Source organism: Zea mays, chromosome 4 (genome assembly GCF_902167145.1).
Source record: "Zea mays cultivar B73 chromosome 4, Zm-B73-REFERENCE-NAM-5.0, whole genome shotgun sequence".
Classification (NCBI taxonomy): Eukaryota; Viridiplantae; Streptophyta; class Magnoliopsida; order Poales; family Poaceae; genus Zea; species Zea mays.
In genome coordinates, this window is record NC_050099.1 from 180,789,685 (window position 1) to 180,817,662 (window position 27,978).

At 42.5% G+C, this 27,978-nt stretch overlaps 3 protein-coding genes, 1 long non-coding RNA gene and 1 pseudogene across 9 annotated transcripts; 2 read left to right on the forward strand and 3 right to left on the reverse strand.

The window, feature by feature from the left end:
- Positions 1 to 15: 15 nt before the first annotated feature.
- LOC100383407 (tetraspanin pseudogene) lies at positions 16 to 6,660 on the reverse strand (annotated as a pseudogene). The gene is made up of 7 exons (NR_159468.1): positions 6,152 to 6,660; positions 4,216 to 4,550; positions 3,027 to 3,066; positions 2,181 to 2,362; positions 632 to 657; positions 431 to 539; positions 16 to 276 (listed from the first exon to the last, which is right to left on the reverse strand). The product of NR_159468.1 is annotated as a tetraspanin pseudogene (transcript).
- LOC103654196 (uncharacterized) lies at positions 6,261 to 7,234 on the forward strand. Its single transcript, XR_004857879.1, has 2 exons — positions 6,261 to 6,864; positions 6,992 to 7,234. It is a non-coding gene; the product is annotated as an uncharacterized lncRNA (long non-coding RNA).
- A 796-nt stretch (positions 7,235 to 8,030) lies between these two features.
- On the reverse strand, positions 8,031 to 9,284 carry LOC100216785 (Galactosyltransferase family protein). Its single transcript, NM_001143184.1, has one exon. It carries the CDS (start codon positions 9,164 to 9,166, stop codon positions 8,135 to 8,137), a length of 1,032 nt encoding a protein of 343 aa, NP_001136656.1. The 5' UTR covers positions 9,167 to 9,284; the 3' UTR covers positions 8,031 to 8,134.
- A 1,432-nt stretch (positions 9,285 to 10,716) lies between these two features.
- On the forward strand, positions 10,717 to 14,924 carry LOC100272769 (uncharacterized). The gene is made up of 10 exons (NM_001147222.1): positions 10,717 to 10,933; positions 11,184 to 11,265; positions 12,113 to 12,204; positions 12,359 to 12,436; positions 12,520 to 12,581; positions 13,227 to 13,371; positions 13,470 to 13,688; positions 13,781 to 13,962; positions 14,202 to 14,377; positions 14,495 to 14,924. Exons 1-10 carry the CDS (start codon positions 10,847 to 10,849, stop codon positions 14,650 to 14,652), a joined length of 1,281 nt encoding a protein of 426 aa, NP_001140694.1. The 5' UTR covers positions 10,717 to 10,846; the 3' UTR covers positions 14,653 to 14,924.
- Positions 14,925 to 15,406: 482 nt separating this feature from the next.
- Positions 15,407 to 26,740, reverse strand: LOC541648 (lysine-ketoglutarate reductase/saccharopine dehydrogenase 1). Of its 5 annotated transcripts, none has more exons than XM_008679548.3 (26): positions 26,210 to 26,740; positions 25,110 to 25,181; positions 24,744 to 25,007; positions 24,553 to 24,639; positions 24,331 to 24,460; positions 23,904 to 24,077; positions 23,204 to 23,283; positions 22,839 to 22,955; positions 22,411 to 22,486; positions 21,590 to 21,761; positions 21,186 to 21,282; positions 20,569 to 20,732; positions 19,724 to 19,778; positions 19,474 to 19,614; positions 18,967 to 19,287; positions 18,687 to 18,767; positions 18,418 to 18,483; positions 18,179 to 18,296; positions 17,955 to 18,084; positions 17,620 to 17,699; positions 17,131 to 17,289; positions 16,788 to 17,040; positions 16,488 to 16,596; positions 15,936 to 16,097; positions 15,757 to 15,826; positions 15,407 to 15,671 (listed from the first exon to the last, which is right to left on the reverse strand). In XM_008679548.3, the coding sequence occupies exons 2-26, from the start codon at positions 25,128 to 25,130 to the stop codon at positions 15,616 to 15,618; spliced, it is 3,183 nt and encodes a 1,060-aa protein (XP_008677770.1). In that variant the 5' UTR covers positions 25,131 to 25,181; positions 26,210 to 26,740; the 3' UTR covers positions 15,407 to 15,615. The 5 variants fall into 5 exon arrangements, with proteins under 5 accessions (XP_008677770.1, XP_008677771.1, XP_008677772.1 ...); XM_008679549.4 differs by having other exon boundaries at positions 24,553 to 24,633; positions 26,210 to 26,648; XM_008679550.3 differs by having other exon boundaries at positions 25,133 to 25,181; positions 26,210 to 26,625.
- Between the last annotated feature and the right edge of the window lie 1,238 nt (positions 26,741 to 27,978).

A 27,978-nucleotide genomic window follows, 5' to 3' on the forward strand; every position in this document is an offset into this window, starting at 1 on the left:
ACAAATTTGTTCAAATCAAGGCAATATTTACAGTTATACAATACACATGCTGCTTTTGACTGGAAGGTCCTGCTAATTAGCAGTCGAACTCATCAGCATAGAATAAACAAATGGTCTCAAACTTTATGCTACCTGAACAATGGAAAAGCACACACGCAAGCAATTCTAACATGCCCTAGTAGTTGACACAATATTCAAAGGAACTTGGATATCACACGGCAGGAAGTCTGAAACGTTGTAGTTGCGATCGTAAGTAATGCTCGATTATTGTAGACCCTGCACGACGAATTACTCAAATAGTTAGCGTAGCGCTATATAGAGATTAGGGGGCCAAGCTAGCAGACCCTATTCAACTTGGTGATTATTTTGTGGGAAGATAATTCTTTCAGAAAATATTACTGTCCAAGGTTAGTGCGATTATAAAACTTACCCAACAGCAGTGGTGCCCCATGAAGCAACATTATAAATGACTTTAGTTCCATCCCATGCCTTCCGGATTTTACTTTTCTTCTTTTCAGCTGAAAACGTCTTCCTAAGCGCTGGAATATGAACAATCAAAAAGTTTAACATCAGAATATTCAATAAAAAAATTATTTGACCGTTCCTCTTAATTAAGGGAAGAAAAAGAAACCTTTTGAAGTTGATCAGGGACAGGTCCTGCATAGACATGAAATTCACACATTAAATATGTAAAGCACCTCTCATACAAAGATCCAGTTAGTGGCTATTTTTCTTTGAATTATACCTGGAGAACCATCTGTTTAGAAGTGTGTGCTTCATCTCTATTACAAATAGATGCATTTGTGTGGATGCCTGATACTCTACCCGGAAAAAATAGCCACTAACTGAACTAACGCTGGCACAATGAGTTGGTTATGATGATTCAACTATTTTATATAGATAGAAACTAAGTATTCAGTTAGCAATGATGATCAAGTCCCAACTTTTTTTTTGTGCTGCTTTGATTTATGGGTCACATTTCTATAACTGTTAGCATGATGACGATGCTGACCCTATCTCAAAAAGTGCATTTGTACTTATTGCCTTCAGAATAGAAATGATAGTTGGTTTGGCAGATCTGATGATCGGATATTGGATGGCAGTTGAAATTGTATTAAGGTTATCCCAGAAAAAAAGAGACAATTTTATTTAATTATGTAGCTTGGTTCTGATTCTGTCTTGTGTGTTACATTACTTATTCTTTTTTTAAAGATCTCTGCTTTTATCGAAAACAATTAAAGGTTTTACAGAACCAAAGCTGGGGTAGCCAACAAAAGATAGCTATCCTATTACATCCCTCATCGTCAAATTTCTCCAATATCTGATGCATTGCCTTCCATGGGAATGAACTCAAGTCATATTTGCTCTTTGTTTTTTTACATTACTTATTCTTAGTTTTCTTAATCTGTCAGTGTATTAAAACTATCTTTCTTTTCCAGGGTTTGCAACTGAGCACAAGTCCATGTTAGCAAACGTGATCCGAAAAGCTTTCCAAGAAACTGAGGGCTTTCTTTCTCTAGTCATCAAGGAATGGTCTTTCAAGCCTCAAATTGCATCAATTGGCTCCTGTTGCCTTGTTGGTGTAATCTGTGCTGGGCCTCTCTATGTTGCAAACCTGGGCGACTCGCGTGCAGTTCTTGGAAGGCTTGTTAAGGCAACTGGAGAGGTTCTGGCCACGCAGTTGTCAGCGGAGCACAATGCATGCTATGAAGAAGTTAGACAAGAGCTGCAGTCATCACATCCTGATGATCCACGTATTGTGGTTCTCAAACATAACGTTTGGCGAGTGAAGGGTCTCATCCAGGCACACAAAAATCTATACTCTTGATCTGGTTGCTGATTTTCCACTTTATGGTGTAATTGTAAGGACATGGCAAAACTGGACAACGGGATTCTAGCAAAACTGGCTCACATTATTTCAGCAAAACTGGATAGCAGGATTAGATTGGTGTGTTTCAGCAAACAAACTAAACTGAATATATTTGTAAAACTGGCAGCAGGATTTCAGCAGAGTTCTGCTACCTTCATATAAACAGACAATCTACAAACATTGTGTGTTCAGAAAAATAATCATTAAATTAATATTCCAGCAAATTACATTTTCAGTTTTCATAGTTGTCCCATTATAAAAATGAGAGAAAAATGATGATGGAAAATGGCCTGAGAGCAGTAGTGCATACCTATTGTTGATTGATGTGAATTCGAAATTGGTTATTCTTCGTTGTTGATATCTTGGCTGCTCAATAGTTGTTGCCCATAATGGAGAAAATTTTGAGGTTATCATCAGGCCATTTTCCATCTCGTAGACAGGCCATTTGAGGTTATCAGCAGGATGTTATTTTTGTCATCACAAGTTCACAACCTAAATCAACCTCAGTTCAAACAAACAAGGAACAAAAACAGAATATCAGGTAAAACTGACCTGTACCAAGCACATCTAGAAATCAGAATAAGAGGGATATCTAGAAATCAGAATAAGAGAGATATCTAACACAACCATAAATTTTAGAGAGATATCTAGAAATCAGAATAAGAGAGATATCTAGAACTTGAAGACAAATAAATAGAAATATGGGCACATGTCAATAGATCAATGCCCTCATATGCAATTGTTCCACTTGTAGAAAGTGAATTCTCGATGTTTGATCTTCCAACCATTTTTGTCAATTTTAGAAATCTTGAAGCTGCCTGACAAGGTAATACATTGACCTCTGAAATGGACAAATATACAAACCCAGGTATGTATCTCTCAAAGGGTTGCAGAGCAGAACTAAACAAATCACTACAATCGATTTAAACATGCAAAGAATAAGAGCCATGCTCTGCATCTAGGAAACAGAGAGAAACCATTCAAAGCACAACGGATCATATTTTTTCTAGTCCAGTAATTAGATTATGCATTTGATCTACTATGCCAAACAACTAATATGTTTATGATTTAGTAGATAGAAAATTGCTAGAACAAACGACATTGGCAAACTATAAGATTTTCTGTTTGTATGCAAACACGTCAGAAAGAGACGGACCTCTTGATGACTAAGAGCGACCCTCCACGTCCTTCCGACTCTGCATAAAACATACAATACGAGCGCACAAATAAGATCCAACCAGCCAAATTGTCCACCGCTGCCGCTGTAACCTCCTCCACCACGGCCCAAGAAATAACAAAGATAAAAAAGGAGGGAGAATCAACCACTGCAATTATCTAAATTCAACGTACAGAAAAGAAATGTTGAAGAACATATAAAAACACCAATTTTGTTATCGTATCGACTTTTGAGCTGAATCTGTGGCACAAATTGTGCTGCAGCACATACAAGAAATTTAGTTCTTCATTCACCTATGAGAATGTCCGGTGTTATTATATAAATATAGGCTACTGTTTCTAATGGGGGAGGAGCAAAAGTGAAAAGACATAGCCTTAAAACTAACAAGTTCAATTATACAGCTAATTATTTTGCAATTGCTCTATATCTAGTACTTAATATTTGTTATTCATAAATTGATTGCAGCTGATCTATAACGACTTACAAGTTTTATATATTGAGCCTGCATGTATTGTTAATAGTAGAAACATACCTTTGAGACCGAAATCCATATTATCTAATACTAATTGATGTCTATCCGAGTACTTGTAAATGTGGATGAGCCAATCCACCCCACCGCATGGAGGTTTGTAATGACTGCTACCGGTCTTATACATGTGAATCTAGGTTCTTAATAGAGTAACCAGCTGACCATATTTAGGTTTTTAATATAGTTGTATAGATAATAGAGTAGTATAGATTTAAACACACCATTTCTTTTCATGTTTATTTTGCATGTAACACATAATTGCTGAGCGACCTTAACACAACTCGCAACCATCCCCAACAAAAGGACGCGAAGAGCGCTTACGGCGTGCTCCAATTTGGCGAGCACACGCCACGAATGGGATGGGGCATTGGGCTCAAATCTTGGTGAACCGGATTGCTGAAAATCCTGTGGCCAGAAAAGTAGGCATGTCTCATGGAACAATCTATGTTACCTTAGCTTCAGATATCGCAGATAGAGATAGAATAGATACATAAATAAGCTCCTATAGAATTAACATCTAGCATTCTAGCTGTTGTCCACATTCTACAACACTAACCACTGTGCCAAGAGCACCAGAAACAGATCGATTTCGCAAAATAATAATAAAAAAGACGGCCAGAAACAGAAAGCGCAACTCACCCGTTTCAAGTCGGCGTGTACGTACGTACGCAGTAGATCAGTGGGAGAGATCGTTAATAATTTCCCCATTTGTAGCGGCGGAAGAGGTCCTCGGTCTGCGCGTTACGGAACGCGCTGCAGCCGACGACGTAGACGAAGATGAGCGCGATGGTGGCCCTGCGCCACTGCTCGTGCAAGCCGCCCAGCACGCCGGCCTTGCATGAGGCGCAGGCGTAGCAGAGCAGGTCGGGGTCGTTGCTCCACGCCACGCAGTCCGCGTCCGCCGCCGGGCTCGTCCACGCCGTCGGGCTCGCGTACGCGTACCCGCACACCGTCGGTGGCTTGCAGCACCCGGACTGCCCAGTACAACATCGTTAACTAATCGGAACAAGTAGAAGTAGTATGACACATAAGCTTCCTGCAGTCTGTCTGACTATCGTATTGGAGGGACAAAAGCTGGAGTCAAACAATGGCTGACTACATGCTTCCATGCACCGGCCCACATGGCACATGCCTGCTGCTGCCGCTGCCCTCTGTCTCGCGAACACAGGCGTACAGGACACGTCCAGGCATGATGAAGATGAACAAAATTACAGGTCATGCCAACCATGGAGCGGTGCCAAGCAAGTGTCATGCCAAGAAAGTGCCAACCATCAAGGCATGGACTGCTGATTGTTTTTGGCGACTCATGATGCCTGTATCTGATACCTGTGCTGAAAAGGTCTTATACATGTTGAGGTAATTGTAATGATATCACAAACAATCAGCATATGAATTCCATAGAACTAATCCCAGTACCAGGAACAAAACAAATGCATCTAGTCAGGTACTCAGGTCGGAAGTTTAAAAGATCATGAGAATGCATGGCGACAATTGGGATTGAAACCAAAATAGGTCATCTAAGATCCTTGTGTCTGGAAATGAATAAAATAGCCATCAATTAGGTTCAAACTAACTTACAGATTGACAATTCCACAGGTATCGCAATGATATAAGTATCATCTAATTAACTTCACAAAAGTAGTAAGTATAATGGTAATGGCTAATGATCTAGTATGTAATTGTAAACGCCATGCAAACTACTTCCGCATGCTTTAGCCCATCCAAATGATCTTTTCATAGAAGCATTCAACCTGCATAACTTAGATACTATTGTAGCAGATAACCAAACGAGATTCAGATCAGCAGAAATTAGTCTGCTCCTCTTTCAGTCTAATCGTCTACAATGCTCCCACTACAACTACGGGGTGTTAAAGTATATTTAATAAATTAGACCAATTTTATTCTCCTTCAAAGTGAACCATTTGAGGGTTTGAGATATATACATAATCAACAGTATGTATAGAAATTAGTGTCCAAGAAACCATGAGAGGATTAGGGCAAAAAGTAGGCTAATTGTTGCATGTGGTTCAGTGATTGTTAATTTATTAGTATACGCAAACTTGCACAACGAGAGGGTGTGACCACGAACAACGAGCTTGCACATGCTACCAGCCATGGAAAAGAAGCACCGAAACTGGCATATGGCCTGCAGTCCAGCGTTGCAGTGCCTGAACCAAATACCATGCTTCGTGCTATCTCTCCTGCTTAAGATTCAAGGATTAATTCCCCTCAACCTCGAGTATTTAATCCAATCCCAACAAGGCGTCAAAGCATCTCTGTACATAGTGAGCCCAAAAGGGAAAATAAACACAAGGACCTTTCTGGCGCAGCAACAAGGCCGAATCTACTATCCGAAACCAGTGGAAAAGCATGCCGACAGTGGAGACCAATGCCTCCCCACCTAACCAGGGAAGGGAAGGCAAGCGGTTCGTCTTCACTTCGCTTCGATTCATACGCAACGTGATTTCTTAAGAGCTACTACCACGAACCTCATATATTCCTATCGGAAGCAGCACACATCGAGAATATTCGAGGACGGGCTGGTCGAAGCCAGGGATTGCGAAACAGTACATACCAGTTGTCGCCGATGGGCGACACGAGAATTCTCGCAGCGGACGAAGCCGACGGGCGGCGGATGCGGAGGATAGCGCGATGTCTGGTGCCTTCTCTGCCTCATGCTTACTGGCGGTGTCTGGTGCCTTCTCTCCCCCCTCTCTCTCTCTCCTGATGGGGTAGCCAGCGGATTAGAGTGTAGCGGCGCCGCCACGCTCCTCCTCTGCCTCATGCTTGCTGGTGGTCTAGTGCCCTCTCTCCCCCGCTCTCTCTCTCTCTCACCGAGGAGGTAGAGGTGGAGTCGTGGAGGCGACGAGGGGACGGAGGCGAGGCAGGCAAAGCGTCGTGCCCTCGGCGTCTAGTCTAGATCTCGTGCGGGCGCGGGCCGCCGCACGGGGAGAAGAAAGGGACGCCGACAGGCGAGCGGGCAGGGGAGGAGGGTGGGAAGGTAGTCTAGATCTCGTGCGGGTGCGAGCCGCCACACGGGGGAAGAAAGGGACACCGGCAGGCGAGGGAGGAGGGTTGGAAGGGGACGACGGGCCACCATGCGGGGGGAGAGAAGACGACGGCCGCGGTATTGATCTGAGGATGCGGCGGCCGCGATTCGCGGCGCGACAGGCGCGTCCGGAGTTGGCAGAACCGTGCGCCATGCAATCGTGCACGCCTACACTATGTTCATAAATAGTAGTAGAGATATGCTTTAGACATACCCCACATTTAATAAGGACATGTTTGGTATGGCTCCATTCCATTCCAAAAACAGCTCTATTCCAAAACTCTGTGTAGAGTAGCTCTGTTCTAGAGTTTATATTGATTTCTCATAATCAATGGCAGTAACGACCGGCAACGGTTGGCTTCGCAGGAAAAGGAAGGAAATCGTGCAATGTTCACTGTCCAACGTGTACCAGACTGTTCGGTGCGCCCACGGACAGAAGGCGTCCAGGGCCTTCCAAACAAAGAAGAAATGACTAAAGGACTCCTCTAGGTGCATAGAGTTGTTACCAAGTATACTAAGAGCACTCTTAAACTCCGATTCAATGCAACCACACACTCATGCTATAGAGAATTGAGTGTTTTCTTAAGAGAAACTCTGTCGTTTTGATTATTGCATTCTCACTTTTGCTTGTATGCGTGGTGTTGCTGCTCTTGTACTCTTATGTGTGTTTCTACTCCCTCCTTACTCCTTTGCTTTGATTGAGATCACTCGTGTAAAGCGTGAGAGACTCCAACTTGTGGAGATTTCTCACAGAGGGATTTGATATAAGAAAGAATAATGTGGTACTTAAGTTTGATCTTTAGATCACTTGAGAGGCGTTGAGTGCAATCTTTAACGAAGGAGGTCGCCACAACGTGGTGTAAGCGTTGACCGAGCCACAGGATAAAATCGTCGTGTCTCGTGTGCATTTTCTTTATTGCGATTATTGTCTTCCAAGAGTTATTATATTTCACTTGAATTGTTGTTCCTTAGTTTAATACACATATCCAAGAAACAAGCAAGTAAAGAGTTCTCTTCTCCTCTCCACCTCTACTCATAACAACTTGGCACTCATCATAAATTAAGTTTGTCTTATTACAGTTGTTTTTATGAACATATATTCACCCCTCTAGGTGCTCTCAAATACCTTTAAACTTCATGTTCATATTGTTTTTAAATTATTTCATAGTAGTAAAAAGGTACTCCAACAATTTATATCATAACTCTCGAAACTCTATGGAGTTGGCAACTCTAGATTCAGTATGTTTGAAAGACTTTAGCCACCCCCTTAGAATTTTGATTTTGAGTTATACCAAACACCCACTAACAAACTCTAGCTTGAAATACAAAACACGGTAAAAAAACAAGTGGAAAGATGTAGTTTGTGAGAAGAACACAGATCAAATTTAAAAACATATTTGTTTTTGTGTATACATCATAAATTCTCCCTCAAAATTAAGCAACGCATACATGCATGCATCCGATGGATCGATCCCTACTACTACGGTAGTAGATAGGAGAGGTAGGTTGCTAGTCGATCTTGTAGAACTTGGACGGCTGGAGCCCTGCCGTGAAGTTGAAGTACTTGAGCGCCTCTGCCCACCTCGGGTTGCTCTTGAGCCTGTGCACGCCGATGGTGGTGGGCATGAACTCGTGCTCGCACTGGTCCACGGGCACCGGGTTGAGGTAGTCGTGGATGGCCGGCTTGGCGTTGAAGCGGTTCTTCCCCTTGCCCCCGATCCTGAGCCAGAGGCCGGTGAGCATGTCCTCCGTGCCCACGCTGTGGTTGCGCGCCACGTCGGAGGTGGCGATCCACTGCACGAGGTCCCACGACAGCGCGTAGGCCATGCCGGCCATGTACTCCCGGAACGGGTCCATGCTATCGCAGGGGATGGTGGCGCCGTAGTACATGTCCTCCCGGGGCATCCCGCCCAGCGACCCCACCAGCTGCGGCAGGCGGAGGAAGATGTCGTCGTCGGCCTTCATCACGTAGTCGTACGGCTCGTCGGCGTAGAGCGCCGCCACCGCCGACAGGAACGTGTACGTCTTCCCGCCGTTGAGGTTCTCCTCGCAGCCGTCGAGCACGATGACGTCGCCGTGGGCGAGGATCTCGAGCGGCACCAGCACGCGCTGGTCGTCCTTGTACAGCCGGCAGAAGACGAAGCGGACGTCCACGTGCGCCGCGAGCCCACCCGGCGACGCGAGCTGCAGCCCGTACACCATGCGCAGCAGGTGCCGCCGCTCGTACAGGTCCGCGCGGGTCAGCACGCCGATGAGCAGCCGGAACTCGGGCTTCCGGACCGCCGCCGGCTCCGCGGCTGCCGGGCCGCACGCGCTCAGCATCGCCTGCAGCTCGAACTCCTTGGGATACACGAAGAGGAAGATGAAGGCCAGGAGCAGGAGCGGCAGGAGGACCAGCGCCTTGCTGGAGGCTGACAGCCTGGGGAGGCCGCCTCCACCGCCGCCGTGCCTCTGCTTCGTGCCGACCTGCTGGAGCGCGTCTTTGCCGTTGCCCATGAACGACTTGAGCAAATTCTTCTTCTTCGGCGGCGGCGGTGGCATATCGAATTGCAGGCAATGAGGCAGATAAAAAAGCGCACACACAGTCGTCGTCGCCTGATATGACGGTAGGCTGCTATACTGACATGGAAGGCAGCTGAAGGGGAAGCAGAGTCGGTTCTTTTTGCCGGTGGTGAGAACTGGGAAGCTTAGCCAGCACGGAAATGGCGACGCCTTTATTGCCTAGAGGTTGGCGAGGGTGAGGCGCGGAGTCCGTGCGTGGGAATGGAGAGGTAGGCGCGGCATGCGAGGTCTCGTCTCGGGCGAACGTAACGTAGCCCGGTGGGGTCAATGACGACGTTTGCATGCAGATGCAGTGAGCGAGATGCGTGGCTCGATTTGTCAACACTCACCTTGCGTGAAGAACAAATTAACGAACGAATTGGGGACGTACTTCCGGGGATTTGGAACTTCGCGTGCCATCTCTGGCTGCGATAATCGCAACGCCCCATGCGGAGGCCAAAGCAGTGCCATGTGGTACGCAACGTCAACGGATGGCTGGGGCGTTGGGCTAGCACATAGCAGCTGGCCTGTGTGGGAGCTGATCACGTAAAATAAGAGATTTATATGTTAAATTATATTGTTTATAGGTGATTTGTACGCAGTAGCGGGCCTAGGATTTTGTTAAGGATATGCCATAATAATTTTTTACACTATTTATAATAACTCATGTATAATTTAGTATTCTATTGGTTGGTTGGCTTATAAATGGACCTATATGTATACTAAGTATGTGCTCGTTAGGGCTGGAAAATTAGCTCGAGGCTCGCGAGCCGGCTCGAGCTCGGAGCGGCTCGGCTCGGCTCGGAGCGGCTCGCGAGCCTCGAACGAGCCGAGCCTCTTCTTCAAGCTCGTTTTTGTAGCGAGCCGAGCTGAGCCAGCTCGCGAGCCTTGAAAAAATGATGAATTTATGGAATAATAATGCATATTAGATAATTTTATGGATAATAGCTCATTTTTTAGTCTTTGATGATGAATATATAATGTTAATTCACCAAATAATGCAACGATAAGTACCAGAATATGGCTCGCGAGCCGAGCCGAGCCGGCTCGCGAGCCAAGGTCGAGCCGAGCCGAGCCGAGCTCGTTCAGTCACCGAGCCACGAGAGTAAAAAAATAGTATGAAATATATATACGGAACGACAAATATCACTATGATATGAAAAACTCGTGTTACAGTTAATATTATATTGACGATATAAATATATAATATTATTATAAATATGCCGACCCAAATAGATTAAATTGATGTCAAACAAACATTAACAATATCGTATAAATTGTTTCTAAAGAGTCATTATAGAATTTTTAATGATATGTTAATATGTCGACCATCATATATTAATCTAATCTTAGGTCTCTCTTGTATTGTATGTTTTTGCAGTCATGACATATAGAAATACTGTGATAATTTGATGTTATATAGCAAAAAAAAAATGTACATTTCCAAGCTTAATATCTTTCAATGTTACTTATCCAATCCCACGGTGTACGATAGGCAAAGCAATATCTAGCTGCGTCCGATCGATCAGTCACACGGTGTACAAAGGTCCCTTGGTCAAGTGTAAAGAAAGAACACCGATAAAACGCCGTCGAACTACTCCGGACGGGAAGCACCTCCAATCCCCTCGCCCCCACGGACCCTCGCCGCCGGGGAAGCGCCGCTCGCTCAGGAGGACAGCCATGGCGCCGGAGCCGGAGGATGATATTATGAACGAGAAGAATCCCCGCCCGCTCGACGAGGACGACATCGCGCTCCTCAAAACCTATGTGCGTGCCTCGACCCTCGTTTGGATCTCTCTGATCTCGTGGATCTAGGGTTCTTTGGTGATTTTGTATTGGGGTAGGGCTTAGGAGTTGTGTTCCCTCGTGGCTCAGGCTTGAGATCGGTTTAGGGTTTTGATTTCGTCTGTCGTTTGTGACGGCATCGTGCTTTTACCAGATTTAGGTCACCGTGTGTGATTTGAGGGGAAGAAGCTGCTGGTTTTTGCTAATTTTAGTTCGCTGGATGCTGCTGCAGGGGCTTGGGCCGTACTCGACTAGCATTAAGAAGGTCGAGAAGGAGATCAAGGAAATGGCCAAGAAAATCAATGACCTTTGTGGTGAGTGATAATTCTATTATGATCTTTTTGGTGTGGCGATGGAGATGTAGGGCAGTTTGTTTCTGAGTCGGTCCTAAGGATAGGTTTCATCACTTCGTGGCATTTTATTCATCTTCTAGCTTAGACTGTTGAGTTATTACACTGAGAATTAAATTCACCTGGAAGCACTTGTTTCAGCTGGCTGTTTACTTGCAGCTAATAGGAAGTTTCATTTACTAGTTTGGGAACTCCATTTCCCAAGGGATTTTTATTTCCCCAAGGGAAAATGAACTAATTTCCCTTGTGAAAATGAAAATCTCTTGGAAAAATAGGGTTGCCAAACTAGCCCTTACTTGAGGATCTCACATATAGTTATTCAAATGGTTAAGGTGTAGCTATGTATTATTTTAGTGTGTTAACTTGAAACATTATAGTTTACTATATTTTTTCTCAACGAGGGTAAAAATTGATGCAATTTGTATCTTTAGTCGATGACTCTGTGGTTTTAGCACGGAACTGCTGTTATATTTACCATGCACTGTAGATAATTGACATGTTATTAACTTAATACTCCCTTCGTTCCAAATTATAAAACATTTTGGCTTTTCAAGATACATATGTTTTGTTATGCACTTGGATGAACATTATGTCTAGATACATAAAAACAATGTATCTAGAGAAGCCAAAACGTCTTATAATTTGGAATGGAGGGAGTAGTGTAGTAAGATGAATTGGCTATGAGATCACTTCATATGTCTGGTCTTTTCTATTTTGTTCTATGTTGTTCTGCAATTTATCAGTTTGTTTTAATGCTAGGAAGGTCCTTTTGAATCAGCATACCTGAGATGTGTTCTTATACTAAATGCAGGTATAAAGGAGTCTGATACAGGGTTGGCTCCACCTAGCCAGTGGGATTTGGTTTCAGATAAACAGATGATGCAAGAAGAACAACCGTTACAAGTATATTAAATGACCCTGATATTGTGTTACTTCGTAGATTTTACTTTTACAGCTTTGAGTTATGACCTACCATGCATGATAGTTGGTAGAAATCTTTTTGGTTTCAATTTTACATGTGCTAGTGCATTAATAACTTCTCTTTCTCTTTCTGCAGGTGGCAAGGTGTACAAAGATCATAAGCCCTAATACGGATGATGCCAAATATGTTATAAATGTAAAACAAATCGCAAAAGTATGCCATGCTCGTGTCATTTTTCTCATCTCATGCCACCTAGAATTTGTGCAGCTTTTTATGCCTTGTAATGAATCCTGCAGTTTGTTGTTGGACTGGGGGATAAAGTGTCTCCAACTGACATCGAGGAAGGGATGAGGGTCGGGTATGCCACCCTGTATTTTCAGTTTAAGCTTTCTCTGTTTAGTATATCAATACTTAGTCCTTCATTTCTACTACAGCACTGTGATGCATTTATGTGCTCATGCTAAATGTATACTATAGTTTCCAATAATTATTTGTAAGGAAATGATATGCTATCATGCGAGCTGCATTTCTTATGAGAATAATGCTTATTGATGTGATTTATTAGAAGCCTTAAAAAACAATGGCCATTCATGTAGTGATTGCCATGTCCCTAGAAAAATGTCATAGACTTACATGATTGACATAGATGGGAAACATTGTTTTATTGAATCAACTGTACGTTTAACTCCATGACTTGGCAGACATGTAGTATTTTCTGAAAATCATTATTGAATCTAGTACACCTCTTTGTATTTTTAGTAATCTTTGAGTAGGGCTATTGAATCTAGTAATCTTTGCTAGGGTATAAAGCTTTCTGCCCTATGTAATATTTAGAGATGAAAAGGTCAGTTAATCTAAAAATGATCCTGTGCATTCATTTTCTTGTTGAAACATCACTGGCCTTTCGGTTATTTCTCTGCGCGCTGTGCTATTTTTACCGAATAAGTTGAACCTTTTCCCACCTAGTGAAAACTTTGTGATCTCACACGTATGCTTGTTGCAGTGTTGATCGCAACAAGTACCAGATTCAAATCCCTCTTCCACCAAAAATTGACCCAAGTGTTACCATGATGACCGTGGAGGAAAAGCCAGATGTGACGTACAATGATGTTGGTGGCTGCAAGGAGCAGATTGAGAAAATGCGTGAAGTATGTGATCCTTTTTTCTTCTTGTGAGCTGGCACATACTGCATCATAGTTAGTTACGGGACTAGTTTGGTTACTCTGTGCTTGTACCTTTTTTGCAGGTTGTTGAACTTCCTATGCTTCACCCAGAAAAGTTTGTCAAGCTTGGTATTGATCCTCCAAAAGGCGTCCTTTGCTATGGCCCACCTGGCACTGGCAAGACACTTCTTGCAAGAGCTGTAGCAAATCGGACTGATGCTTGTTTCATCCGTGTAATTGGAAGTGAGTTAGTTCAGAAGTATGTCGGCGAAGGTGCTCGGATGGTCAGGGAACTTTTCCAGGTATATATATGGCTGTGAATCTGTAAATATTATCCCAGTCTTTTCATGTACGTGTGTTCAACATATTTCTGAAATGAATTCTTCTATGGTAGATGGCCCGCTCAAAGAAAGCGTGCATTGTATTCTTCGATGAAGTTGATGCTATTGGTGGTGCTCGTTTTGATGATGGGGTGGGTGGCGACAATGAGGTGCAGCGTACAATGTTGGAAATAGTAAACCAGCTTGATGGGTTTGATGCAAGAGGGAACATCAAAGTTCTCATGGCCACTAATAGGTATTTTATTTTTTTCCCTTCTACTCTTTCTCATGTGGTTCCAGATCCTTTTATGTGCTTACCTCGAGCTCTATTCTGAAGCTATTATCAGAAGAAACATAGGATTTTGAATATGCAATGTTCTGCACGAAAATCTATTGTTTATAGGCTCCATGTCTTGAACTGATATGGCTTTAAAATTTATTGGCCATATCCCAGGTCCCAGAAGCTGACCACTTTTTGTTTTTTTTTCCTTCCAGGCCTGATACATTGGATCCTGCACTTCTGCGTCCTGGTCGTCTGGACAGAAAGGTAGAATTCGGGCTACCTGACCTGGAGGGCCGTACCCAAATCTTTAAGATCCATACACGCACCATGAACTGCGAGCGAGATATTCGTTTCGAGCTTCTGGCACGGCTCTGCCCCAACTCTACTGGTGAGTTGCTTTGTGGTTTCAGCAGAATGTTTGTGTTTCTGCTTGATTCAATTGATTTACTTGAAGACTTTGCGATAGATGATCAGGTTCTCACATAGCCTTGCTTTGTTACTCCAGGAGCGGATATAAGGAGCGTCTGCACAGAAGCCGGGATGTATGCCATTCGTGCCCGCAGGAAAACGGTGACAGAGAAGGATTTTCTCGATGCTGTCAATAAGGTCATCAAGGGCTACCAGAAATTCAGTGCAACACCCAAGTATATGGTGTACAACTAGAGAGTGTCTTCATGGAATATGTTGATTTTAGAACTCCGGGATCTTTTCGGTGATTGTGTCATCGTGAGGTTCTATGCAAGGATTGTTGTTTGTTTTGAAATCTGGATCCCCAGGGATTGCATCCTGTACCACATGTTTTTAAGACAAGGTTATCCGCTTGGTGGTTCACTGTACCTGTGGCAATTGTTGCCGACACCGAACTGAACATAAAGTCAGAAACAGGCTACAGTGAGTGTTGAAAAGGAAGAAATACAGTGGGTGCCTGTTTAAATATAGCGTTGTATTACTGACTGAAAAAGAAACTGTCCACCTGAGGAACAGCCGTTGAAGCGGGTTTGTAGGGTAGGGGCTTGAGGGAGTTGGCGCGAAACAGGAAGAGTCTGGACTGTAGCAGCCGTGGAAGGAGGCGCCGGTGCCCACCTGAGGAACTGGAGCAGCCGCAGTAGATAGATCAAGCAATCAGCCTAGCGGGGATTTCATCGCCTGGGTAGTCGTGAGGACCGGTTTGGTTTCATGAAGCTCTCTTCCCCTCTCATAAATATCTCGACGCATAAGCAGATTTGCTGATATGTCAATTTAATGAAAATGAAATCCCTCTGGGACATGTCTGATGTGCACAGGATGCAAAGTTCATTCGGAGAACCGATGCAATATAAACCAAAGGCAACGCAGGTTGTTGTTGCTGCTCTGACGTCTCATCTTGTTTATGCTTCGCTGGTTGCTCTCATTTACTAGTATAAACTAAACCCTCAAAAGAGCCAAGCCAACTAACTGATCGGCATTATTTGATATCGACAGGTCATATATACAGAGGTTTCTTTGCCGTCTCTTACAATATACTCCACCCGTTCTTTTTATTTGTCACATTTTAGTTCACAAATATATATTCCAGAACGGAGTTAATACAAAAGATACATGTGCCCTGCTATATCATACTATCTTTATCTGTGTATCAGGGAACTTTCAAGTCTCCACTTTCTCAACCAGCTTGATGCCCGACGACTCCAAGATCTCCAATGCTTCAGACACGCAAACACACGGGTCAGCACCGTTACACGTCATGGTAATTCCACAAGGACAAGCATGAAAAACTACGTAGCACACCTGGAACGTAGATTTCCGGTTGCAGAGGCCTGATCACTCCTTTCGTCTGGACCTTATTCTTTAGCAATAGCTGCAGTATAACATGGTTCGAGAGCAAATGAGCACACATCATTCCTCCCCGACTTTGCTTTGCTTTTTCCTTACTACTGTGCAAGTATAATTGTGGTTAGGTTTAGTACCAGGGCCCCTATTGCTGCTGGAATGCCGACGGTCAGCGCCATGGCAGTGGTGGACCTGCCATTTTCAACCTTCCCGAACTCCAGTAGCGTCGCTTGGTGCTTTTCGGCGGGTTGCCCGTCCGGGTATTCCACCTCGACTTCGTGGTGGAGCAGTACCATGTCCTGAATTTACAAGAGCTCTGCCTCAGCAGGAGTCCTCTGCTATTGACTTGATTTGATCCATTTTTTGAACATGAAGTAAAAACAGTATGAAATATGATGCGAGCTAGTCTGGTAGAACAGAGTCTGAAAAGAAGTTTGGGATTCACATTAATCGTTAAACGGGTAATCTACTGCAGATCTACAAGGAATTAAAAGTCTGTTTTGTATCTGAGTTTTGTCCCTGTCAAATTTATACAACAGAACTGATTAGGGCAACTACAAACAATAAAATTAGTAGGTTGAATCTCTTATGGTTTCAGAAAGAAAGAAAGAACTGTAGCACGGATATTTTAACAGCTACATGCAACACATGAGACATAAGACATGTGCTAAGGTAGTATTAAGCCTCACTTGCTCATTGTGGCCATAGGCCATCCTCTGTTCCATTCGCTGGCAAATCACATCAAATGGGCTCGAACAACCCTTAGGTATTTGAGTCTCTTCATGTAGTCCCAAGAACCTGCTCGTGTATGATCGTGTTTTGTCAGTTCTAAAATACAACTACAACATTCATGTTTCCTGTTTCTATTATTCCTAAATCATTTTTTGCCAGGGGATTCTTTAACATATTAACTTGATGGCAACATTTATATTTCACTGCAACAGTTCAGAAAAGATATGAATTTTGTAGCACGGGATCAGAGGACTAACTTGATGGTTTTGACTGTCTTAACAGCTATTTCCTTATTTTTGCAACACCCGAGCTTCAACAGTCTGGCAATCAGGTCATCATCGTATCCACCAGAGGCTTCAATATCTAAGTCCGTGTTAATTGTGGAGATATTATTCAGTAGTTCATCAAGGAAACCCTTATATGTTGGACGACTAGTATCTTGCAGCAGTGGATGATTTGCAGCATCAAAGAACCCAGTTTTGGAAAGGGTTACCATAATCTCACTAAAACCTGCACATATGCAGCAAAATGGTGAACGGAAATCAGACTTGCAATGCAAAGCAATGCCTCACTGAAGCAAAAAGGTATGCAGTTGCTTACCTTCGTAACGAAGAGTAGCCCTATATATGGTGGATGCTTCTTTGGAGATACCATAAAGGTCACCATATATCAAGGAATTCCGATTTGGCAAGTGTTCCAGAGCAAAAGCTGGAAGCTCTCGTAGTCTGAGCCTCTTTGCTGATTCATACAAGTTATGACCTATTGAATTGAAGTGGTAAGTAAATCACTCAGGAGCTGTGTGGAGTAACCCATCGTTTCAAGAGACTATTAGATTCCAGGATATGAAATAGATCCAAGGGCTCCATATCTCCCATTTAATATAGGCCATCATGGGTTCCTCTGAATTGGTACTATTCCTATCAGTGTGTTTATATGAGATGTGTGTTGTAATTTGTAGCATCTAATTCTCTCTTGACCAATTATGTAAAGCTACTGCCATCCTTTTTGAAAAAAAGGGAACATACGAGCAAGCACTTGCTCCTTATTTAGTGTAGCAGGTCAGGAGAAATAAAATTGTAACAGACTTACCATCTACATGGATCGTCTCACCAAGAAATTTGTAGACTGCAGGATTTTTCCCTGACCGGAGTGCACCAGCTGGGTTCCAACTGAAAAAGAGGAAGATAATTATTAGCATTTCAAAAAAAATGGCACATGATTTGTTTGAATGGACACCACGTGAAATATTATTGTTAAGAATATTTGGATGTAGAAACCTCATTGTACTACTATTGAGTACTGATAACTGGATTACTTAGAACATGGATACCTCTACCGCTTTGGACCTTGTATTACCTATTTTCTTCTTAATATAATGATGCGCAGTTCTCCTACGCGTTCGAGAAAAAAATGGATACATCTACCTGAATTTATAGGCAAGCGGATTGTTTGCTGCAGCTGGAGATGGCAATCCACCACAGTAAGATGTAAATGCCTTTATTTTTCCCTTTCGTGCATGAGCTTCATCAATCATCTTCATTGACATCAAGTGATCTGCATAACATAAATATACATAAGCTTTTTTTACAGGAAATTTAACTTATGATGAAACAACACTTTCTCAGTGACCATTACAATGAGGAAGTACCTATGCCAGGATCTAGGCCCATTTCACAAAGTATAGTTACACCTGCATCTTTGGCAGCTTGGCTCAAGTTTGACATGGATTCATCAACATAGCTTGCCGTTACCATGTGCTTCTTCAACTGTAATAGATGAATTTGTCAGTCAAAATCTCTTACAATAAATATCACATCAATAATGGTTTAATGCTTCAACAGAGCTCCAAGGATTTTATAGATCACCACGAACAGATAAGAAGACTACCTCTATGCATACTCCTGCAATGGCAGCATGAAAACTAGCAGGCAGCAAGCTAATTACAACCTCAACCTGCAAGAGGAGCTCGCATCATTAATCTTCTGACTAGTTAGTACTGTAATCAACAAATTCAGGGGTACAAGTTAAATATTTTGCCAGAAAGAAAGCACAAACCAATGTCCTGAACCGCATAGAAGCTATTGCCTAAGTGTGAATGAAGTTAGTTTAAAAAACAATGGAGCCCACCCAGATTTAAGTATCAGGATGAAACTTACCTGAGAAACAAGATCTGAAAGGCTTCCAATATCAGCAACATCAAGCTGGGTAGCAGTTGTATTTTCAATACCATCAACTGTCTGCATGTACAGATATAGAGACATGATAAGATAAAGGTCCAATTTCACAAATATTGCATACAGGGTAACCAAATACAGTATTTTGAATCTGGTATTGCTCACTGATGTTCATAGATCATGTTAATAGCAAGTCATGCAAGCAACCAAACAGTACAGAGAAAATGTCAAGACATGGGGAATGCATCATTGCGAGAATAACCTCTTCTGCATCTTTTTGATACAAAGATGCCACGATAACATGAATTTGATCTGCATCATGGTCATCAACACCATAGGTACATATGTCTGGGTAAGATGCCAGAAACTCAGCAGCTGGCCGACAGACTCTTCCAGCTCCAAGAATTAAAATCTTTGGCCCTCCTTTATCAATTGTGACGTCAGTTTCATACTCATTGACTTTTCCTATCTTCAGAGCTAATTCAATTTCTTGCCCGGCATCGTGATCTCCACCATGTTCATTAGCTAAAGAAGTCAAGGAATCAATAATTTTATCCAATGTGGCAGTATCATCTGCTCCTACCTGCAGAAAGGTGTGTATCATATGTTTCAGAAACAAATCAAATTATGGTTGTGTTGGCCAGCAGAAGATTGTTCTTTAAAAATAAACTAGGAACTACCTTCTTTAAAAAGATTTATCCTAATACTTTTTCCAGAGAAGATTTTCAACCTAACTAATTTGAGATTCAGTATGAAGTTAAATGCTTACTTCAAGCTCTGAGTATGACATATCATCCGTGCTTTGTCCAACTTCACATCTAACCAAGTGAAATGAACCTCCAGCTGTCTCAATGATGTCCAAAGCTTCATTTATAAGGAACTTATCAAATAGGTGCCCACTGAGAGATACCTGTTTCATAGAATCAATAATTTTAAAGGCAAAAAGGCTAAGTAATTGTGTATTGGTCAAATACAAAACATGAATGTACTGGAGTACTAGGAAAATACTATTTGCTAACCAGGGTGCTATACTTCTTGTCAGGCAATGGATTTGTTTTTGCGGGTGCCAAATCTCTGCAAGAAATAGAATATAACTTCGACAACAACATTAAGTACCATTAAAATGTGGCAATTGGTAAATACTGGTAAGCACCATAATGAGAAAAGAATTTATGTGATGCTATGGAAAATCCCAAAAAAACAATATATACAACATGAGCAACCACTACATAGAGAAGTTTCTGAACAAAAAAAATAAAGGGACAGGAATATGATGGTGTTCAAATTATTGATAAGATAACAAAAGACACATGAATCAGAGATGCTTGTCCACTTATTAAAAATAACCAACAAAGCATACTAGTTAAAGCAAAAAAGAGTAAAAACTAGGCCACTTAGTCCTTTATCCAACCTGAAGTGTTCTGGTTTACAATAGTAGAACTATAGAAGTTAAGAAACACATCCATTAACATGCCCAATGGGGAAACACTCTGCACAAAGGAGTGCAAGGGATGTATTCATAGTAGCATCCTATACAATAGACTAATTCCACAGCATAAGTACACTCTACCGGTCTACCCCCTTTTATACTCAGCATAGTGTGAGTTTGGAGGGATACAAGCATAGTCTATGCCATGGTAAGAAAGTCCGCCAACTGAAACTTTGAAGGACACAATTTGCAGGGCTGTTTAATAAAAGGCTACTCCCCGTATTGTAGAATAACAAGCATAGTGCAAAACACTAAAATAATCCACATATTTTAACAATATCTATTTGAGTGGTTTGCACCTATATGGATCACATCGTACAAGTGAACTATCTGAGAGGAATACAACAATGAAGAATAGAAGTATTTGAAGCTTACATCATAGTATTTCTCATCCTAGGGATATATTCATACAAAGGAGTTAATCTGCCAGCATGTGCAATGCAAGCTCTTCTCAAGTAGGAAGGAAGTTCTGCCGGTTGCTTCACTGAGGCCAAACTAGCAACAAGTCTAGATAGTATGTTTCCAAAATGTTGGGAGGCCTACATGGTTCCAATATAATGGGACAACAGTAAGATCAATGTTCGAGAAAAAAAAAGTAAGATCAATGCAGCAAGCTGATGCCTATACAAAATAGCATCTTTGTTGTAGTAAGAAATCTGTTACTCCATTCTGTTTTTAAGGCACGGCAAGCGCTACTATAAATACCAAGACGCCAGTGCAGTACACACAAGAATTAATCTAGTGTTTTATGCCACGTTCGTGTCCATTTTGCATGCCACGTCGCCCAAGGTGGATGGATTAACTTCCAAATTTAGATGCTTGCATGTGTGATACAACTAGCACCAACCAATCAGGTGCAAATCATGCTTTGGTCGCTTCGAGTACCATGAAACACAAGTTAATATGTACGCCTCAGTACTTTGCAGCATCTTATAAATAAGTTTTTTTCTCAAAAATGCTCAGACGCTTAAAAAAGAGATTGGATGGAGTACCTCTTTAGAGAATTCTGTAGGGAGAATGTCAACAGCCAAGCAGACCACTCCGGCACCTTCCATATCATCATGGTATGAATTCTTAGAAGGATCATACCTATGGTTGCGTATCCCGTAATTAGTTAGAATCATACCTATAGGAAGAACTATTAACAGTAACTGTGGTGATTGAGGAAGCAGCCACCGAGAACCTAGGGTGCTGTAAATATCAGGGAATGCCACTGAACTACAAACTAGGCAAGGACAGAATACTGTAAGCAAACTGTGCATCCACAATGAATATTCAAAAGAATTAGGGATGTAAGTAATGCCAACACCCTTTAGGATATTATGACTGCTACTCATGGGTTATTATACCTTTTCCAGTTTTAAATTTAAGAATGGAAAATGGAGGAACGTATTACCGAAAGAAAGGCCTCTCTATTGATGTACTCTTGTTGATAAATTCAATGGAACCTCCAATATCACAAGTTATGTCACAAACGCCGACTAAAGGACAACCAGTCTCCATCAATTGCTGTAACTGATCCATATTTAGTAATGGTGGAAACCTCTTCTCCCAATACATACAGTTTACTGCAGAAACCATGAAGACGCAAATTATAGACTAGAGTGTGGACAAATATGGCTACTCTAGAAATTTATTACAATAAGTAGCAGCTATTTACTAAATCCCACCATCTTATATAAAAACTACCACAAAGTGATGTTATCATGGATAGAAATAGTTTTTACCCTAAAACTGTTATATGCTATACTGCACTTTCTTAAGAGTATTAACATTTTTTCTCTCGAACGCGCAGGAGAGCTGTGCATCTTTATATATTAGAGAGAAAAAAGAAAGGTCCTACATGATGAGGACCTTGCTGAGCAAGATCATCACACACCACACCGAAGACGCAAAAAAAGATTACATATCAACAAGAGAACCTGACCCGACCGCTCTAAGGGTATCAGCTATTCTTAAGCAGCTAAGGTGACGAACCCCAGCCAAGACCCAGCAGGTTAACTCTTCTAGAAAACTCTGCATCTTGCTAAGAGTATTAACATTAACAAAAACAGAAAGAATTGTGTGCCTGGGCTGTATTAAAGATTGCATCAAAACAAGGTAATTCCCATATATGGCTGGTCTCACATGTTCAAAGTTGATAAAAAAACATGTTCTAGTTGGTTCAAAGAGTACATCGGAACAATTTCTGACAAAAGCAGTCATCCAAGACCATACCGATGACAGATGCATATGGAGCAATTCTTTCATGAAAAACAGGGGTGTAGTGTTCTGGATGAGCATAATAGTCACCCTGCAGATTACACAGATTTAAGATTTTTGAGTGAGGCACTGAGACCATTGAAATGCTAATGTGGTTCTTGTCTAATTAGAAAATAACTGAAAAATATGGATGCAATTTACTTAAAAATATATTTAAGATCTATATGTATAAGACGATTAACTACATTAGGACATTGCCGTTATAACAAAAAAAAACAGATAGGCGCAAAGGCTCCTGATGCACAACCAGTATAACGAGAAGCGATGAAATTAAAATGTGGGTATGTGGTCGAATACATCTCTGGAATATAACAAAAAGTTGTTATAACTGACCATCAAGGAGAAACTACAAATCCACTTATGTTTGAAGAGACATGCATTACTTTGTCAAATTGTCTGGTGGGATCCTTGTGAGAAACCATGTCTCTAGAGGTCACAACACAACCATAAAGTTGAAATACTCTCTTGGTCGACTGAGATTGCTTAGACAGATTCCTGGCCTGTAGCATTAAAAACAGAGTATTCATTAAAAAAACATTAAAAACAGAGTTAGAGTATAACTACGCTTGTTATGAAGCATGCTTACAAATTAAACCAAGTAACAATAGCTAATCCTGATGGATACAGAAAGATGAAACATAAAATTTGATGAATTTCATTTAGGGAAAAATATTACTAAGAAAATTTTAATTAGCTACTTTAGTTGAATTTATGATTTAATGCAAGAGAATGAGTAAAAGCATAATACCTGAAAAATTTCGGGAAGCTTCTCAGCATCAACAAAGGTATGGGGCAATAACTTGAATATCTCCTGCGCACCCTGAGAGACTGTCACGTTGAAGTTATATATGCCGCCAAGTGTAAGATTTTTTAGATAAAACAACATCACTAAGGTAGCAAAAATTGAGACATAGTACCCTACGGTCTAGTTTTTTATTTTCTTTAGAAAGCATGTATATCTATATAACTTTTTGGTCAATGTAATGCTATCAATATCGCCCTAGTGCCAGCAGGCTTAAGATATTTAGTTTCACAAATCATATTTAACCACACTAATTCAAGGAGATGTCAATAAGGTAATGTCATTTTGACCTTTGAAAGGAAAGAGTAAGATGTATTTTCTTTAAGCTTGCACTAAAATGACAGGCACATACACCAGAAAAATTCTGTAAACGACATAGTATTTGTACAATGGCCCAAAAATAGATATAGAAAACAGTGATCATAACATCACATGCGCAGTAGAAGAAATATTTTATGCACTGGAACCATTAACTCATCAAGATTATGAGATGACCCAGTGTTAAAGCACTCAACTGCTAAAGGGGCAAAGAGCGCAATGCCCCAAATAGATGCATCATATGTCAAAAACACATGGTAGGACAGTAGCCATATAAGGGGTTTCCTATTATAAAAATCAAATGGAAATATGTTGACAGCACAATTACCGTTTCCAACTCCAGTGAACACAAACACTATCGGACAAATTCCGGATGGAAGTCCAAATGTTGCTATCTCTTCTGCAACGACAATGACTGCAGCCTTGGCTGCAGCGAGCGAAGGATACATATGAGATTGTCCCAGAGAGAGAAATGGAGTCGAGTATCCAAGGCTCAAATATCCTGAAATTGTCAGGGAAAACCTTAAGCTGCTTGAGTGACATACAACACCAAACAGGCACATCACAAGTCATAGGTTGTACTATGAATCAGCAGTTGAATTCATTTTAAATCATTGTAAACAATTAATCATAAGTTGCAGTGAGCAAATTAACTAGTTCCTGCAACAAACTCAGATGGAAAATCCAAGTACCAAAGGCATAATATTATCAAGTCACTGCACGAGTTATTTATTAGTGTTGGTCATCATACTTACGCTGTCCGAGACCATGTAAGAAATCTATCAGTCCAGCTCTACCAGCAAATTTCCCAAATGCTAGTGATCTTTTCCCATCATCTCCAACAATTAGCTCATAATCAAACAAGGACACCCTTTCTTCAAGGATCTGAGGACATTAGTCAATGATTTAATATCCTACATGAATGACAATGGCAGTTGACGACTGAAATGATGAAGGTACGAGCTTATGTTTAATACCTTGTCTAACAGTGGCATATTCTCTTTTTGGGCTTTGTGTGTGTGTGAAAAGAAAGCGTACGCTCTATCTGAAAGAATCATCTGCAGCTGCCCAAGTGAAGACACCTCCAAGCGTTTCAGAACCATGGTGATATCTGATATTGGTATAGAGCACTGTCCAATAGAGTATCTAACTTAATGAGAAATATGACCTTGGGTTGTTTGATGCCTATGATAAGGCCGCATTCTGACAGGTCTTCTGAAATCTCGCATCCTGCATCCTCATACTGAGCGTCATGATGGATCCTCCTTGTGCTTGGCTGCACAATAATCCGGTTTACTCGAGGTCCGTTCTTGCCTCCTCCTAGCAGAAGGCGGGCACAATGGGAAGGAGTTAACGGCGCCCTTCTTTCCCACATATTACAAGTCTCAGCAAGAATCCCAACAACTCCATTGCCCAGCAAGGTGTCATTGCCCTGCGAGTGGAAATTGAATCAACATAATTAACCGTCACATTAAAGAACAAGGTTATCAAACACCGCACGGTTTGCAACAACAAAAGGGGTCAGATTACACACCTCAGTAGCAGCAGAACCCATACCTGAGTCCAAGTAAGGCGCCTAGATCACGGACATGAAATCCACAACCTCCTGAAAATGAAGTGAGTTTACACAGTCAGGCCGTTAGAAAGTGTCAAAATTAATACAGTGAGATGTTGTCAGGGGACGGAATACAGTTCAAAGACGGCATGGCAATCTGGTGCTACGAGCTACGATAACAAATTACTAGTTGAAATTCGCCCATTTTACTGAATCTGAATATAGTCGCCAGGCGCTGGCGGGCAAAGAAACAAAAGAGAAAGCTAGTAGTCCAACCAGGTAGCTGTCGGAAAGGTAGCTGTCGGACAGAGTACACCATCCCAGTGTCAGCCACTGAATGAACCAGTCCAAACTCCAAAGCAACGGAAGGTTCCAAATCAAGATTACTACCCGACAAAGAGACGATAGTAGTGTAGCATGTGACTTCACTACTAGTGTAAGATGATTGAAGAACATGTCCGCTTCCTTTTCTCCTGTACTATGAACTGGTCTTCGCACGGCTTGAACGGCGCAACGATCACTCTCAGTAGTAGCCAGAAGCTGAACCACGTAGGCAAGCTAAGTCACGGATGCATCACGCTCACACTGTCCGTTCCGTCCCTAGTCTCCACCTCGTCACGGTCTGCCTGCCGCTATCTCGGCCACGCATAAGTTCGTCCGGACAAGAGCCTGTATCATCAGGCATCAGCACAGCCGCACAGGCTTTGTCACGTCCCTCCCTATCCTCTGGAGCAAATGCACGTGTACGGTCAACGGTGGCGTCGCCGACGGCCCCTAACGCCCACCGCTTCCAGCCCAACGCCCCACCGACGGACCGCGCCCGGCCCCCGGCCCCCGGCGTCCCCAAATTAACCGCACTGATCGACGGACTTCGCCGTTGGACCCGCAAATTAATTAACCCGAACCCCCGGGAAAACCCGCCACGAATCGATCCCCCGCGCAGGGAGGCCGCGTACACCCGTCGGCCCCGTGCCCGTGCGACGCGATACTCCAAAGCAAGCTAGGTAGATTAACTGGCGATGCCGGCCATATTCGGGACGCCGGTCGGAGAGGAAGCAGGAGGTGGCGCGGTGCCGTACCTGGCAGCTCGATCGGCGTAGAGCGCGCTGGAGTGGAGATGGCGCACGGGCGCCGGCGGAGGCGGCGAACGAGTGAGGTGGCGCGGGGAGGGAGACGGAAACGGAGACGGACGAGGCCTCTGCGCTGGCGGAGTTTATCTGGAGGGAGGTCAGCTTAAAATAGAGAGGCGCCCAGTCGCCCAGGAACTCTGCTCGATTTCGATTTGGACACGCTATCCGCACCCTTCCTTTTTGGACGGTTCCAGCCTTTCGGGGAGAGGAGTCAGCTCTCAGCTGGCCTGGGCTCCGACGAGGACGATGGATGGCGACGCCGACGTGGTGGTGACGGCCCTGCTGGTGGAGTGAGCTGTCTCGGAAGCGCACGGCACGACACGACACGATGGGGATGGGAAGAAGAGCCAAAGAGGGAACTGCACTCTGAGCCGGACTGCCGGAGCCGGAGGCAAGGAGCCAAGGACCGCGTGGGGCGTGGGCGAGGGGACGAAATCGAGTACGGCCGTGGCGACGTGGCACGACGACGCATTGCACTCCATTTTTGCCGAAGTGGAGCCAAATGCTTTTATTAGAGATTGAGCCAATGCTTCGGCTATGGTTTTTCTATGATAAAAGTCTATGGAACATTATTTTTTTAAATGGCATACTATGAAAAACATTTAAAAGGCGAAGACATTTTTTACTACGAAGAAGAAGCCACAAATATTAGGTTTACCAGTTTTAACTCTAGCACTAGCAATTTAATTAATATAGGAAAATGACTCTAACTTTAAAGTAAGTCGTTTCTTTCAAACGATTTGCAAAATTGCCTCGGATCTACCAGAAAAGCTGCTTTTAAAAAAAAAACCATAATCGTTTTTTGGCAAGCTACAACCCTACCAAACTCATCATAATGTCCAAGCCGGATGCATGGAGATCATTTTTTTTGTAATTTGTGAATTTATGGAAAAATTGTTAGGCAATTGACACCTGTTATTGGTTCGATCTCTTGTTTTGCAATGTCTATAATACCCCTTGCCGTTATAGTTTGTATTCCTTTCACCCTAAAGTAGTTATCGTTTTATCTCTTGTTTTTAAATGGATAAAGTTGAACCTAGACACAAATATAAAATATATGTATACATCAAATATTGTAAGAACTTATTAATTGACTAAAACAAATTTTAATTTAGATAGAGACAATATTAATTACTCTTACGTGTCTTAAAAGTTTTTGCATTGTGCACTGGATTATAAAATTATAAAATACCAACCATGCTGTCGTGTGACTAGGTGGAGAAGGCCAAAAGACACAGCTTAATATTATGAACTAGATTGCCAGTGCGAAGGACAAAGGGGTTTTGAGCGACGAACTATATAGCACTGCAGTGAAACTTGAGCAAAAACTCAGCGTCCATGGAGCAAAGTAAGTAGATGACGCCTCCAGCTGCATACGTTGGTACCATTTTTACTATTTAAAAAAAATATAAATATGTTTTCAAAATATGAAAATTATAAATATTTTAGCCTTCAATATTTAGCACTGAACTAACTCGCTATACCTACAAATTATAGCCTACAGTACATCATAGTTTCTACAACATAGTTTTTGAACGAGATCAACAGAAACACCGGTCCCAGTTATACATGTCCAACGGGCCGGGCCGGGCCGGCTCGGCACGGGCACGACTGGGCCCGGCACGAGGGGCGTCAGTCCAAGCCCGACACGGTTCAGTGTCGTGCCGGGCCGGGCCGGCTCGCGGGCTGGCTGACATAGCCCAGGCCCGACACGATTA